General features: G+C 40.2%; 1 protein-coding gene across 1 annotated transcript; it reads right to left on the minus strand.

Annotated features, from left to right (window-relative positions):
- Positions 1-10,694: 10,694 nt before the first annotated feature.
- On the minus strand, positions 10,695-14,128 carry LOC138948169 (uncharacterized). Its single transcript, XM_070319668.1, has 2 exons — positions 14,027-14,128; positions 10,695-13,007 (listed from the first exon to the last, which is right to left on the minus strand). Exons 1-2 carry the CDS (start codon positions 14,046-14,048, stop codon positions 11,755-11,757), a joined length of 1,275 nt encoding a protein of 424 aa, XP_070175769.1. The 5' UTR covers positions 14,049-14,128; the 3' UTR covers positions 10,695-11,754.
- Between the last annotated feature and the right edge of the window lie 1,381 nt (positions 14,129-15,509).

Here is a 15,509-nt window from a genome sequence, read left to right on the forward strand (position 1 = left end):
CTCAATATCCATGTTCAACTGCGCGTTATCCAATGCACGCTAACGTCGCTGCTGCGCCGCAACTGCTGGATCCTGGTAGCCGGTTATTCTAAAGGAATCAAGTTTTTGGAAGCACAAAGAAGCATAATGTCCTGGTTCAATGGCAAGTGCCTCAAATATGTCCAGTCTCTTTCTCTCTTCATCATTGTAGACTATTGTTGCGGCGATATCCAGAATGAGATGATGGAAGGCTTCATTTGTGTTTTGTGTGCCACCATGAAACCACGGCGTTGCCAGGTGCCGTCCACTGAAACTGTTACATCTGTTCCTTGTGCATCAGTCAATTCTTGCACAGCTTCTTTCATCGACTTCTTTGCGACAGACTTTGTGGCTTTCAATATCTGCTTTTTGTGATTCTCCCAACTTTTTGTGTGAGGTGGGTGTGGCATGTTCATGTTACTCAAGAAACGCTCGGCTGATTTTTCAATTTTTCCAAAGGGAGAAGATTGCAAGTGAAAACCGCCTGTTTGCCTCATACACTTTACCACACTTTTTTGATGTGAACAGTTCTTCTTTGTGCTGGCACTGACAGGTGAACACAATTTTACCTGCCTGGTTTGTCCTATGTTCAGTCACATCTGACAGTCTTTTGTTCGCACAACGGACACAACAATTTCTGGATAAAAGTGACCAAAAGTTCCATGTCTACAAACCTGAACCCAGTCATGCTGTCGTCAGAGTCAAACTCCACATGTTCTTGTTTCAATTTGGCAAAAGAAGCTGATGTTTTGAGGTATGATGTGGAACTGGGCGTAGGAGGTGGAGAATCCGAGCACATGCGTGGTTTGTTTTGGTTCGAAGTTTCTCCGACGTCGATCGAATCGGGAACTGAAGCAGCTTGTCCTTCACTCATTGTAGCTTTCCTTCTGTATTCAGAATGTTTTATCCGTCGTTTTCCCATGTTTGCTTGTTTGAATGACAACAAAGCTGAGATTTCAAAAGAACGTAAGCAACAGCGAAGAAATAGGAAAGCTGAAGGCGTTTACTTAGGCGCGCTGTGATTGGTTGTTCGCCACACCGTCTCAGCGCTGGCTCAGTAAACTTCCATTTCTATCAACCAATCAAACAATTTGTTACTTCGAGTTTTTGACCTTGCACTGATCAGACAGAGCTTGCCGAGGCCGTTAGTTTGGTATTTGAATGAGCATTATGCGTGCGATAGAAGCCGAGTTATGAGTTATGAATAGATAATGAGATAAGTCAGAAAGACAAATTAGGCACAGATACATTTGAAAATACACAATTAAACACATTTATTATAAACAAACTACAATTCCAACATGCAGAAGTGAAATTAGATAGGTTTTAGTTTGGTATTATGTAAAAACCAAAAACCATGAAAAATCGTGATTTTTTTGCGTTTGACCACGGTAGTACCTGACCTAATCTCATGTCAAATGATCTTACATTTTTGGCTCACGTAAGTGTAGCCTATGCGATGCTAACTTTTGTCTGTCTGTGCGTGCGTGCGTGTGTGTGTGTGTGATAGAAACTTTAACATTTCCGAGTCTATGGATAAAGCTCGCATAAGAAGATTTCGTCTCGGTCAAACGTGTTTGACGTGTGTGATAGAAACTTTAACATTTTGAAGACATTATGACGTAAGAGGGTTAGACGTCACGCGAAGGAATTACTGAAAGTCTCGGTCATTGTTATTGTGAGCGGGCCGAGACTAGTTGGCAGATCTAGTGTCTTGCTTTCTTGCACAGTTTCACCTATGCTTACTGTGTGTGTGTGTGTGTGTGTGTGTGTGTGTGTGTGTGTGTGTGTGTGTGTGTGTGTGTGTGTGTGTGTGTGTATATATGTGTGACGGAGTGATTGAGTTTGTGTTACAGTTTGTCGATTTCTTACGTGAGCCTTCTCTTGTTCATTTAAGCAATGCATTGTATGTAAATTGATGATATGTTCTTACTTTCATTTTATTATAATGATGTAGGAGTAGTTTTCTTTACTTGCTTATTCTTTAGCAATTTTAGACTAGTCCATCTTTAGGGCGAGGGCCAGATGTAAAAAAGCAGATCACTGCTTACTCTGTTACCCTCGTTAAATAAAGAATTGTTCTTGTTCTTGTTCTTGTTCTCTCTCTCTTTTTCTCTCTCTCTCTCTCTCTCTCTCTCTCTCTCTCTCTCTCTCTCACACACTCTCTCTCTCTCCTTCCTGATATAATTAGAATGCAAGTCAGTGAAACTCTATTCAAGGAACTCTACATGCTGTTTCTCTTGGAAACAAGTAAATCATTCTGTAATAATATTTCATCATTGCTTGATATTCATAATGCATTTTGAAATGTATTTTTAATGTTTTGACATGTTAATTATGTAAATTGTAATGTAATTAACTTAAATTCTATTTCTTCTTGTTATTAATCGAGATACCCTCTATGGGTGAGGGCCGGATGAAATTGTTTATTATGTTACCCTCGATAAATAAATAAAGTTCAAAGTTCTCTCTCTCTCTCTTTCTCTCTCTCTCTCTCCCACACACACACACACACACACACACACACACACACACACACACACGTACACCTCCCAAGTCACACACACACACACACACACAAACACACACACACACGCACGCACACACACACACACACACATTGACTCACACAAATCTTATACACACAAAACACACACTCATACGCACATAAACAGACGGACACACACACCCTTGCAAACACACACACACACACACACACACACACACACACGCACACATATACACACACACACACACACACACACACACATGACGCACTCATTCACAGACTTTATAAAGACTAGACAGTGTAAAAGACAACATACTCTAGAAATGTGTGTATTTTCACAGCTCGTGCTATAAACGCATTGACAAAACGAAAATTTTCCAAATGCTGAACCAAACGTGACCCCGCTATGACCTTGAAATTGACAAAGATTAACCAGGTCACTTTCTTGTTAAATGTCATCAACATTCTAAAATTATGTAAAGTTAGCTAAAGTGTAATGTATCTAGCTTTTAATCATGTAAGACAACGAACATTTTCCTATTTGGAAAGCAACTTTAACCTTACTGTGGAATTTGATGAGGTTTAATGTGACTTGCGCCACACAAGGGGGTCATTAAACTTTGGAAGTGTGCCAAGTTTCAAAGCCCCAGCTTCAAAAACATGCGAGAATACCTCACTGAATGACAAATCTATATGTTTGACCTCAACGCAACCCTGCTGTGACCTAGGTCTGTTCAACCTAAACTGTAATCGTGTGTGTAGGTCATCATACACTAAAAATGCCTGTATTTTCAAAGTTTGTGCTATACACGCGCAAAATAAATTGACACTATTCCAAATTTTGAACCAGACGTGACCCCACTGTGACCTTGACATTTTAGAAAGATTAATGAGGAGGTCACTTTTGTTAAGACTTCATCAAGGAAATTTAACCTCGCCGTGACCTTGAAATTCAATGTGGTTTAATGTGATCTGCACCATACCTGGGGGTCACCATACTTTGGTAGTGTGCCAAGTTTCAAAGCCCTAGCTTAAGAAACGTGCGAGATAACCTGAATGCTACGTCTCGGTGCCATGTTGAATAATGTAACGAACACAATTCCCGTTATTTGTGAAATAATTTGAGTGCATTTGTCTTTTCTTTTCATAATTGGGTTCCAACACCTGTTTTCTTAGCAAAAATCACAATATCAGTCTTGTTTGTCAACTTTTATTTGTAGCCCCTTTCGGTCCGCTTATCGTGCGCACCTTTTGGCACTTAGTCATAAAATGGATGTAAGTGTGTGTGTGTGTGTGTGGGTGTGTGTGTGTGTGTGTGTGAGTGTGTTTGTGTGTGTGTGCGCGAAATGCAATTGTCTAGTGGGTGCTTTATGTATAAGAGCGCCTGTAACTGATATTACCGCCCTGGGCCCGTATTCTTGATATAGCTGCAACATTGTGTCCTGTAAAGTCAAACTGTCGTTTAATTACCTCCGGCCCGGTATTTATTTTTACTGCCCAGTAATTATTTATTTTCCCCCGGTATTAATGTGTGTCTGGCGGAAGGTCGGCCGCAGCTACCAGAATTGATTATTTTTAGAATAGGAGAGAGAGAGAGAGAAAGTGAGAGAGAGACAGAGAGAGAGAGAGAGAGAGAGAGAGAGACAGAGACACAGAGACAGAGACAGAGAGATACAAAGAGAGAGAGAGAGAGACAGAGAGAGAGAGAGAGATACTGATAGACAGACAGACAGACAGACAGAGAGAGACAGCCATAGAAAGAGGCAGAGGGAGACAGAGATAGAGAGAGAGTGACGGAGAGAGAGAGAGAGAAACATACATATAGACAGACAAACAGACAGACAGACAGACAGACAGAGACAGACAGATAAAGAGACAGAGATAGAGAGTGACGGGGAGAAAGAGAGAGAGAGAGAGAGAACTCAGAACTCAGAACTCAGAACTTTATTACATAAGGATAAAGGTTTTAGGCTTAGCCTAATCTTCCAACCTGTCCTTGGAACATATACAGAGAATAAGTGTAAACGAAAGCAAAGACTGCGCACATACACACACACACATCCACACCCACGTATACACACACACATGCACACATAAACTCACACACACACACACACACACATGCACACACACACATGCACACACACATGCACACACACACACACACACATATACACACACACATGCTCGCGCGCGCGAGCGTGCGCTCGCATATCTACACACAAGCACATGCTATCATTTCATACCTAAAAGGAACAGTATCTAATCAAAGTATTAAACTAGTAAAACATCAAAATAATGGTCGAGTATAAACATAAAAAACAAAACACTTAAGAGCATTGCATACATTATCCGAGTACACAATGGAAACTAGACAGCAGGGGCAGTTTATAGTGTGCTCAAATGTGTGTGCAACTGCCTTTTAAAGGCCTTTAATGATGCGGATCGTTTGATTTCTATTGGCAAAGAATTCCACAGAGATGATCCTGAAAAAGCTAAGCTGGATTTATAAAGATCTATACGAGGAATTGGAGGAAGTAAATTTTGAGACCCATACCTCTTCGTAACATGTGTAAAATGGGATTGCACATAACTGGGCACATCGCCATGAACTACTTTATACATAAAGACAGCCTTATTGTATGCAAGGTGGGTTTTTAGGGGAAGGAAATTAAGGATGTTTAACTTCATTTCTGTAGACATGTGCGATTCATACAGGATAAGTTTTGCAGCACGACGGTACAAAGAATTGAGTTTTAATAAGTGAACATCGCTGCAGCCATCCCACAATGTCGAAGCAAAATTAATATGAGGCATTATATGAGCATGAACGAACATTTTTAATGTTTCAGACTTCGCATAATGTTTGAGTTTTGACAGCAAATACAAATTCCTTGATAACACTTTGCAGAGGTTGCTTATGTGTGTTTGCCATTTCATTTCTTCATCAACAGTTACACCAAGTATGCGGTGTTCTTTAACTTGCTGTATTTGAGTTGTACCTAAGGTCAGTTGTAATTTAAGAGGACTTAGCTGATGCTTTTGTCTTGTGGTAATAACAATGCTTTTAGTTTTTTCTGGGTGCAGTATCATGGCATTTGATGTGCACCATTTCGCAACTTCGTCCAAAGTGTTCTTCAGGGAAGAATTTACTGATTCCAACGAGGTGTTACTGGTATGGATAGACGAATCGTCTGCAAAAAACTCGCATTTGACTTTATCATCCGATACATGTAAAGGCAAATCATTAACGTAAATACAAAAGAGAATAGGTCCTAGTATAGACCCTTGAGGGACGCCATGTCTTACTAGTGCAGTAGACGAATTCTGGCATTGTAGAGTGACATACTGTGTCCGGTCAGCAAGATACGATTTAAAGAAGTCACAGACCGAATCGTTTCTCAAATAATAGTGTAATTTTTTCAGCAATATGGAATGATCGACTAAGTCAAATGCTTTCTTAAAGTCCAAAAACAATGCTCCTGTAACTTCAGACTTGTTCATTGCTGACAGCCAAGCTTCGCAGAGAGACGTAAGAGCTGTGTGGCAAGAATGCTTGGACCGAAAACCGGATTGAAACTGATGGAACAAATTTTGTTCTTCCATGTAAGCAAGAAGATGCTTGTGCACATGCCTTTCTAATGGTTTTGACAAAACAGGCAGTAAAGAAATGGGTCTAAAATTACTTGGGTCTGAGAGATCTTTACATTTGGGAAGGGGTATGACTTTGGCGCTTTTCAATTTAGACGGAAAAAAGTTCTGCTCAATACTAAGGTTATATACAAACGTGAGCGAATCCACAATATACGGTAGAGAAAGCTTCAATAACTTCACGGGTATTTTATCAGGACCCATGGACTTTTTATTCTCCAGGTTTTCAATAAATGTTCCGACCTCATGAACTGCAATCGGAGGAATGATAAACGCTTCATTGTTTATTCTGTTCCGCTGACAGAATTCGTCCAATTTTTCAAAACAGTCATCTCTATCCCGAGAATTTGTTTCTGCCACAGAAGCCTTCAATTTATCCGCTAAAGATATAAAATGATTATTAAATTCTTCCGCAGATAGTTTTGTTAGATTAGCAGTTGACCTTTTCCTAGATTTATCTAGGATTTCATTTACTGCCCGCCAAATTGTTGCAGTATCTTTCTTATCGGAAATTAATTTATCAAAGTAACCAGTTTTGGATTGTCTCACACGGTTTAACACCTCATTCCTCTGCTGTTTATATTCGTCTGTCATCTTATTTTCCTTGAGAGAGAGAGAGAGAGAGAGAGAGAGAGAGAGAGAGAGAGAGAGAAAGAGAGAAAGAGAGAGAGAAAGAGAGCTAGAGAGAGAGAGAGAGAGAGAGAGAGAGAGAGAGAGAGAGAGAGAGAGAGAGAGAGTGAGGGAGAGACAGAGAGAGAGAAAGAAAGAAGGAGAAGGAGCGAGAGACACATTTTTTAAAATATTTTTATTCTTTATTAACGAGGGTACCAAGCTGAAATGCAATATCAAAGTCCGGCCTTCGTCGAAGATTGCTTTGCCAACATTTCAATCAGTTTGATTGAAAAATGAGGGTGTGACAGTGCCGCCTCAACTTTTACAAAAAGTCGGATATTACGTCATCAAAGACATTTATCGAAAAAAAAACACATTCGGGGATATCATTCCCAGAAACTCTCATGTCAAATTTCATAAAGATCGGACCAGTAGTTTAGTCTGAATCGCTCTACACATACACACAGACACAGACACACATACACACACACACATACACCACGACCCTCGTCTCGATTCCCCCTCTATGTTAAAAGGTTTAGTCAAAACTTGACTAAATGTAAAAATCAAGGGAGGCAACTAATAGATGAATGATAGGAACATAATTGCATTTTTAAATCAATCAATCAATCAATATGAAGCTTATATATATAGCGCGTATTCCGTGGGTACAGTTCTAAGCGCTTGTCGAAGAGTTGTCAACACAGGACTAACAAAGAAACTAACATCTACAGACGGACACGAACCCTATCACACACTAGCAAACCCTGATAAACATACAACAATGTACACATCAATAGCTAGGTCCAAACAAAATAATATTAAGCACAGAGAAAACACCTCTCACAGAGCACAGCACAAGAATGTCTTTTGGGGGCACAACACATCACGTCGAACATGAAAGTCGCAGCCAGCTACGGGAAGAACTGAGTCTTCAACCTACTCTTGAACGCGTCAAGGGAGGGGCTCTGGCGAAGCTCAAGCGGCAGGGAGTTCCAGACGGAGGGGCCCGCGGAGGGAAATGCACGCTGACCAGCAGATGCGAGTTTCGAGCGAGGGATGTGAAGGCGGCGTGGGTCAGCAGCAGAACGAAGGGGACGGTCGGAGGGCTGGGTGTACAGGTCCAGGGAGGATTGAAGGTACTCGGGAGCAGAGTCGTTGAGACACTTGTAAACCATATTTAAAGAAGTGATCGAAAAGACCATAATATTATTTAAAGGGAATATATCTCACCAAAAACACGTATCAAATCGCCCCAAGAGTTATACAAGAGCTTAGTAGTAGTTATTTTGTGACCACACATCAGAAATACCCTAAAATAAACGTTTGAGCTGCTGAGTTACTCAAATTGAAAACATGGCTGTATTTTGAGTAGGTAAACCAGACTGCAATTATCATTGTGACGTGCCATGCGCGACTCCTAGTTTTCGTCCTGCCTTTTGACCCTGAGTATTCCATGCACTATTCCTAGAGATACAGACTTGAAATTGAGTGAATAGCTACAGCGTTCGTGTTGGTGGTTGAATAGATTACAACACACACGACGCAGGTCTTAGAATTAATATTTGAGCGTTCTATTTTTCAAATCTGAATGCTGTGTTTGGTAGTCATAGCAGATCGTAACGTACATTTTGTTGTGTTTGTTACTTGAAGCATTCTAGCCCTGTATGGCACGGAATTTGCATACGTTAGCGGGACTGTAGGTTTTACTTCCTCAATCCAACGGTCTTGATCTGCTTTGACGAATGGGTATAGGTGAAAACTAAATAAATAATGATGATGACCGGAATTCCTGACTCCTGACAGGAGAGCTGGGGGATGCAAACCGCTCGCTGATTAAACTTTATTTAATTATTTGGCATAGTTTCGGAGCAGCTTCGAGCAAATCATTGTAGGTGTTTCTAAATTACAGTACAGCTAATACCCCTTGAACTTGTCACATTCGCCAGAAAACTCTCCAAAATGGCAGCTTAGACAATATATCTTTAAAGAAACTAGGTTAAATAGCGTCTACGTTTGCGTGCGTCTCAGTCTTCGGGTGTAGGCTAGTGAAACCTTAGTACGTATAGTCTCGGTGTTGGCTGTTTTTTTTTTTAGCGGTGATCTTATAGTTCTAGGGCGACAGATTGACTAAACAATTTTATATTGCTTCACGCGACTTGTTGCTCTTGGATTTCCATTCTCCTTATGCCACGATGTTGAAGTGTCACTTAAAACGCAATTTAAGCTTTTTTTAAACAAAATAGTCATACGCTTTCAAATATCTCGTGAGACATGTGATTCTCTCGTGGTGTTGTAATCAGTGTATGACCTTGCCAAAACTTGCCATTTGAACGATAAGAACATATTTTTGAGGCAGCAACATTTGTGTTACGATGTCACAATCAATACTTCCCTCTAAGGACTGGTCTAAGGACTGGGTGGCCGAGTGGTAACGCACTTGCGCTCGGAAGCGAGAGGTTGCGAGTTCGACCCTGGGTCAGGGCGTTAGCAATTTTCTCCCCCCTTTTCTAACCTAGGTGGTGGGTTCAAGTGCTAGTCTTTCGGATGAGACGAAAAAACCGAGGTCCCTTCGTGTACACTACATTGGGGTGTGCACGTTAAAGATCCCACGATTGACAAAAGGGTCTTTCCTGGCAAAATTGTATAGGCATAGATAAAAATGTTTCACCAAAATACCCGTGTGACTTGGAATAATAGGCCGCGAAAAGTAGGATATGCGCCGAAATGGCTGCGATCTGCTGGCCGATGTGAATGCGTAATGTATTGTGTAAAAAAAATTCCATCTCACACGGCATCAATAAATCCCTGCGCCTTGAGTGTGTGCGCGATATAAATTGCATAAAAATAAAGAAAATAAAAAAAATAAATCTCTGCGCTTAGAACTGTACCCACGGAATACGCGCGATATAAGCCTCATATTGATTGATTGATAATCTAGGATTTTGTGTTGATGAGTGGGCGAAAGCTGTTTACAATGGCGTGATAGAATGTGTTCTGTTACGAAATTATTGATTGAGACTAGAAATGTCTAATCTGTCTCACCAGTGCTAAATAAGTGTCACACTGAAACGCAAATTACACTTCAAGATGTGAAAAATTACATAAAGCCCTCTTTCTTCAAAGCAGATAGAGGTTCTGACCTATTCTCTCTTGAAATGTATTCTTCACAATTTGCTTGGTCTGTTACAATAATCAACAAAAATGCCGACGACACAGTGCCGCCTCAATATTTCTTAAATGAAAAAATGACGTCAACAAATAGGGCTATCAACAAAATCGAAACAAATCAACGGAATAAACGGCAGTCGCAAATGCTCTTCATAATTTGTGTGTCAATTTTCCTAAAGATCTATTGGGGAATTTTTGAGAAAAGCTTTTCACAGCTCGATCCCATTCTAATAATCCTCGCTCCACGGCTATCGCCAGTTGTCTCTCTGGCCGAACGCGAAAGTCCTACGCGAATCTATCAAAAGAAGAATACAGAGTGATCTTCTCCCATATGTTGTTCACGAGCAGTGTTCGCGAGACGAAAATGATTGCAGATTGGCCTACTTCGACAGTGATCTCCGTTCTGTTCTTCACAGTTATGATAAAGACATCGTTCTAAGGTCAAAACAAGTCGACATTTTGGGACTGCTGCCGGAAGGAGACCGTAATATATGGTTGCATCACTGTCAAAAAAATCGTCTGCTTCAGCGAGCGTCGAAATCAAACGGTTGATTATCACGTGACACTTATGCCATATTTAGAGTTGTTTGCACAGTAAATACATCCGCGAAAAATAGCTTTGCTTGAAACTGTCTAAAATAACAAATTCTTCTGTAATTTAAAAATTACAAAACACCATGAAAAATCATTATCGACGATCGCGAATCTGCTTATATCAATAATACATTACAAAAAGCTCTAAATATGTACAACAAATCGGTTTCCTTGCCAGACAAGGAAACTCAAGGCATCCTGTCAGGGAGAGAATGAGCCGAACTCATTTTGACCTGAGTTCAGGATGAGCTCGATCCTTCCTTGTTAAATTCTTAAGTCAAGTGTTGACTCAATGTACACAACAACAAAAAACACAATTCGTGTTCACGTTTTCTCAATTAAACTTCAAATACGAATGTTTGAAGCGTTCGGTTAAAAATATTCCAAGACAAATAACAATGCCACAAACACTAATTAAATCAATGGAGCACAACTAGTTATGGTCATAAACATACTCAACAATGTTAGATAGCGACAGAAATAGAAATGTAAAAGCAACAACAGCTAAAACACCATGAAACTAATAAAAAATAACATACACACACACACACACACACACACACACACACACACACACACATACACACACACATACACACACAAACACACGTTATCCTAATGTAGAAACACATTTGAACACTGCAGTAACGCATTTAATATTACAGTTCTACAGCTCACTTCATATTAATCACAATGTCACCAAATAACTCAAAGCTTGCGATTGCTCCCGTACAAGTTAGAACACAAAAGAATATGCTGTCCTGCGCTCACACAAAACAAGAGAAAAAACAACAACATTAAATGGCCCTTGTTGTTTTCGTGTTAATGTTTTCACAAAATCACTAAACAATAATCTTTAATGAAATAGTGTTCAAGACGTTTCGTGGAAGATCTGTTAAATGGCACTATCGCAGTACGATGCATAGTTTAGTCAGAAACATTTAACTGAAAGTTGATTCAGCTCGCAAGGATATGTCAAAACCACCATTGTATAAGAGGTGTCTTCGTGGCATAGCAACAGTCTTTTTTGTCCCAATTCTAGTTTATGTATTAAGCAATGGAGATTCTAGCAGCGCCCAGCTGTTCTCGTTCTGCAGAGTTCAGTGCACGGCCATGTTGATTTCAAATGCAAAAATGTGTATTATACGACACAGTAATAAACAAGGTCTATTGGAAATAATAGACAGTTTGATTGCTGTCTAAATCAGCATTCCTGGAGATACTCCATCTCGCCAAGACCTTTTTCTAATTTTCTGGCTTGCCCCCCTGTGAAATGCATCAACCCACACTTGTGTTTCGACTCGTTGCAGTGTTTTTGGGGAAGACCGCTTGCACCTGTAAGACTCGGGGCCCTCCTTGTCAAAAAAACAGAGGCCATGGTATTCGCTGACTTTGATTTCGATCACACAGTAGTCAGCTGATACCCCGGTAACCTCGTGAAAGTGAACCTGGACAGGGTTTAAGGGCTCTTCCCAGCCAACCCACTGCAAATCCTCAACGACTTTGTGAAGGATGCCTCGGTGAAAATGAACGCGATCTTCTTCTTTCAACTCGAAGGCCTCAGTGCGGAATTCGCCAGTCGCAGTTTCTTTCTTTTTCATATTTTGTCCTGTTGTGACATAGTAAATAGAAGGTGGATTTCCTTTGGCATCTTGCCATATTCTCCAACACGCTTTTGGGTTTGCTAGCCGTACAACGTTGTTGCATTTGGGCTCAGCAGGTACCCATGCATCCACTACGGTTTTGTGTTCGAACACGCCCAAATAGACCACCCCGCCACCTTGGACTTTGCTGAAAGCTGTGATGTACTCTCTAAGTCGGAGATTTTGCCAGCAGTAATCCACAAGCTGCTCCGTTGTCTTAACGTTTGCTGGGAGACGCATAGCCTTGGCTTGCATGTTAAAGGCTTCCTGGAACGGCTCCAAACCGTAATCTCTCTGGACCAAAACTTGCTTTCCTTCTTCAAACTCAATGTTCAGTTCAACGAGATAATCATCGTTTGCCTTTTGCTGCGCGCAGAGCTCTTCGATGAAGGTTGACATTTCAATATATGTAGGAACATCAATACCTTTGTTGAATGGTGTTCTTGACTTAAAGTCGAGGGTACTCCAAGGTCTCTGTTTTCGTTTTAGAGGCTTGACGCGAAACACAAGATGTCTTGCATCGAAGTAAGATCTCTCGAATACATCGTGGAACATAGATCCGTCTGAAATTAGCATGCCTAATTTTTGGTCTATTTTTTGATCTAATCTGTCCAGAATATTCTGAGCTTGAGAGTGAATAATCACAGCTCCTCCGCGATCATTGAGCAAACTGTTGATGTATTTATAGAACATGTGAAGCTTTTCTCTTTGATTCGTGCTGATGATCTCTTCCAAAGTGCCATCAAACTGTATAAGCGTTGTACGGCGAAGTCTTATCTGTGCACAGCCTGGGCACGGTGGTGCGTTTCCTGCAAGAAAAACTCAATCGTAATTGTTTGAACTTAATCCATACCAGTCAAATACCTATAACTGAAAGAGCAGACATGTCTTTAACCGAACGTTCATCGCTAGCATTGTAGTGACTCCCAGTCAGCTTTGGCATTTTACATTCAGTCCAGTAATTCCTGAATGTTTTAACGAGGGCGGATGCCAGATGGTGGGGTTTGTCTCCCTAGATATGTAAGTGTGTGTGTGTGTGTGTGTGTGTGTGTGTATGAGTGTGTGTGTGTGCGTGCGTGCGTGCGTGTGTGTGTGTGTGTGTGTGTTTGTTTGTGAGTGCGTTTGTGTCTGTCTGTCTGTCTGTGAAAAACATATTACAAAAATTACCCAACGGAATTTTATCAACATTGGTTCACACATTTGTTCGGACATTTGCTTGTGTCCTGAGCAAACAATCCATATTGGAACTTCTCACAAATGTGTTTTGAAAGGCTTTTCTTAATCGCTGCCCGACAAAGCAAAGCCCGAACAACGATTAAGAACAACTACACGGTATTTTAAAGAAAAACGAAAGACTAAGTTTTTTCCAGTATTCAGATGCAAGTCTTCAAGAACCAAGAGTAGATATTTACATTGACAACCATTTAACACACAGTATGTCTAATTGCCCCATGCAGTTAATAAGCAAACAAAAATGAACATGTATTGTTTTTTACACTATACTTTTATATATGTTCGGAATGTCATTTGTCATCATTTTGAACATGATGTAACTGATTCGACCTAGAACAAGCTGATGTTTGGACTGATTTTGCACTAACAATTTTCATTCTAAATTCTATTCCATTATGAGACAAGACTTCGTGAGTAGAAATTGTTCCAGTTTGTTTCGCAATTTTGGCTGGGGAATACCAGCAAGTTCCATGGATGAAACGTTGACATTATTCAGCATCTGCAACGAGGGCACATCTGGATTAGGCTAACAAGAATTAACAGACTCTACAATGAATGACTGTGACCAGAAAGCCAACTAAATTCGACGAGTTACCTGCCACAGGAATGCCTGCCATCAATCCTCAATGTTGTCCCCGGGTCTTGTGGCACCTGGAAACACAAAAACACACATGATCGAGCTCGAGGCTGTTTGTTTTATTTGTGGAATCGTCACGTTTTACAGTACAGTCTTTTTGGAGGGATTTTTTTAATTGGCTGCAGGAAAGGTTTTCACACTGTGCACAGTTGATTTTATCAAAGGAATGTATTATGTTTGGTTGTAAAGAGGCTGTACATACAGACAGGGTTTCTGATTTGTTCTTGTTGCTTGCAAAATACTATGTGTATACCGCAAGACTGAAAAACATGCTGCCACACATTGATATTTTTAAGAAAATTGAACAACAACGATTTAGAATAGAAAGATATAACGCCTTAATTAATAGCAATATTCAACAATTTAATGCTGATTGAAACAAGTACAAGGATCCTTTTTGATTGATCCTGTTTTTATATTTAGTCAAGTTTTGACTAAATATTTTAACATCGAGGGGGAATCGAAACGAGGGTCCTGGTGTATGTGTGTGTGTGTGTGTGTGTGTGTGTGTGTGTGTGTGTGTGTGTGTGTGTGTGTGTGTGTGTGTGTGTGTGTGTGTCTGTGCGTGTGTGTGTAGAGCGATTCAGACCAAACTACTGGACCGATCTTTATAAAAAAAATTTGGCATGAGAGTTCCTGGGAATGATATCCCCGGATGTTTTTTTTCTTTTTTTCGATAAATGTCTTTGATGACGTCATATCCGGCTTATTGTAAAAGTTGAGGCGGCACTGTCACATTCTCATTTTTCAATCAAATTGAATGAAACTTTTGTAAAGCAATCTTCGACAAAGGCCGGACTTCGGTATTGCATTTCAGCTTGGTGGCTTAAAAATTAATTAATGACATTGGCCATTACAAATCTGAAAATTGTAATAATGTTTTTTATATAAAACGATCCAAATGTACGTTCATCTTATTCTACATCATTTCCTGATTCCAAAAACATATAAATATGTTATATTTGGATTAAAAACAAGCTCTGAAAATTAAAAATATAAAAATTATGATCAAAATTAAATTTCCGAAATCGATTTAAAAACAATTCCATCTTATTCCTTGTCGGTTCCTGATTCCAAAAACATATAGATATGATATGTTTGGATTAAAAACACGCTCAGAAAGTTAAAACGAAGAGAGGTACAGAAAAGCGTGCTATGCCACTACCGCGCTGAACAGGCTCGTCAGTTTCACTCCGTTATGCACAAGCGGAGGACTACGGTCATTGTGAAAAAATGCAGTGCGTTCAGTTTTCATTCTGTAAGTTCCACAGCTTGACATTAATGTAGCAATTTCGCCTTACGCGGCTTGTTTTTATATTTAGTCAAGTTTTGACTAAATATTTAAACGTAGAGGGGGGAATCGAGACGAGGGTCGTGGTGTATGTGTGTGTGTGTGTGTGTGTGTGTGTGTGTGTGTGTGTGTGTGTGTGTGTGTGTGTGT

Source organism: Littorina saxatilis, linkage group LG15, assembly GCF_037325665.1.
Source record: "Littorina saxatilis isolate snail1 linkage group LG15, US_GU_Lsax_2.0, whole genome shotgun sequence".
NCBI lineage: Eukaryota > Metazoa > Mollusca > Gastropoda > Littorinimorpha > Littorinidae > Littorina > Littorina saxatilis.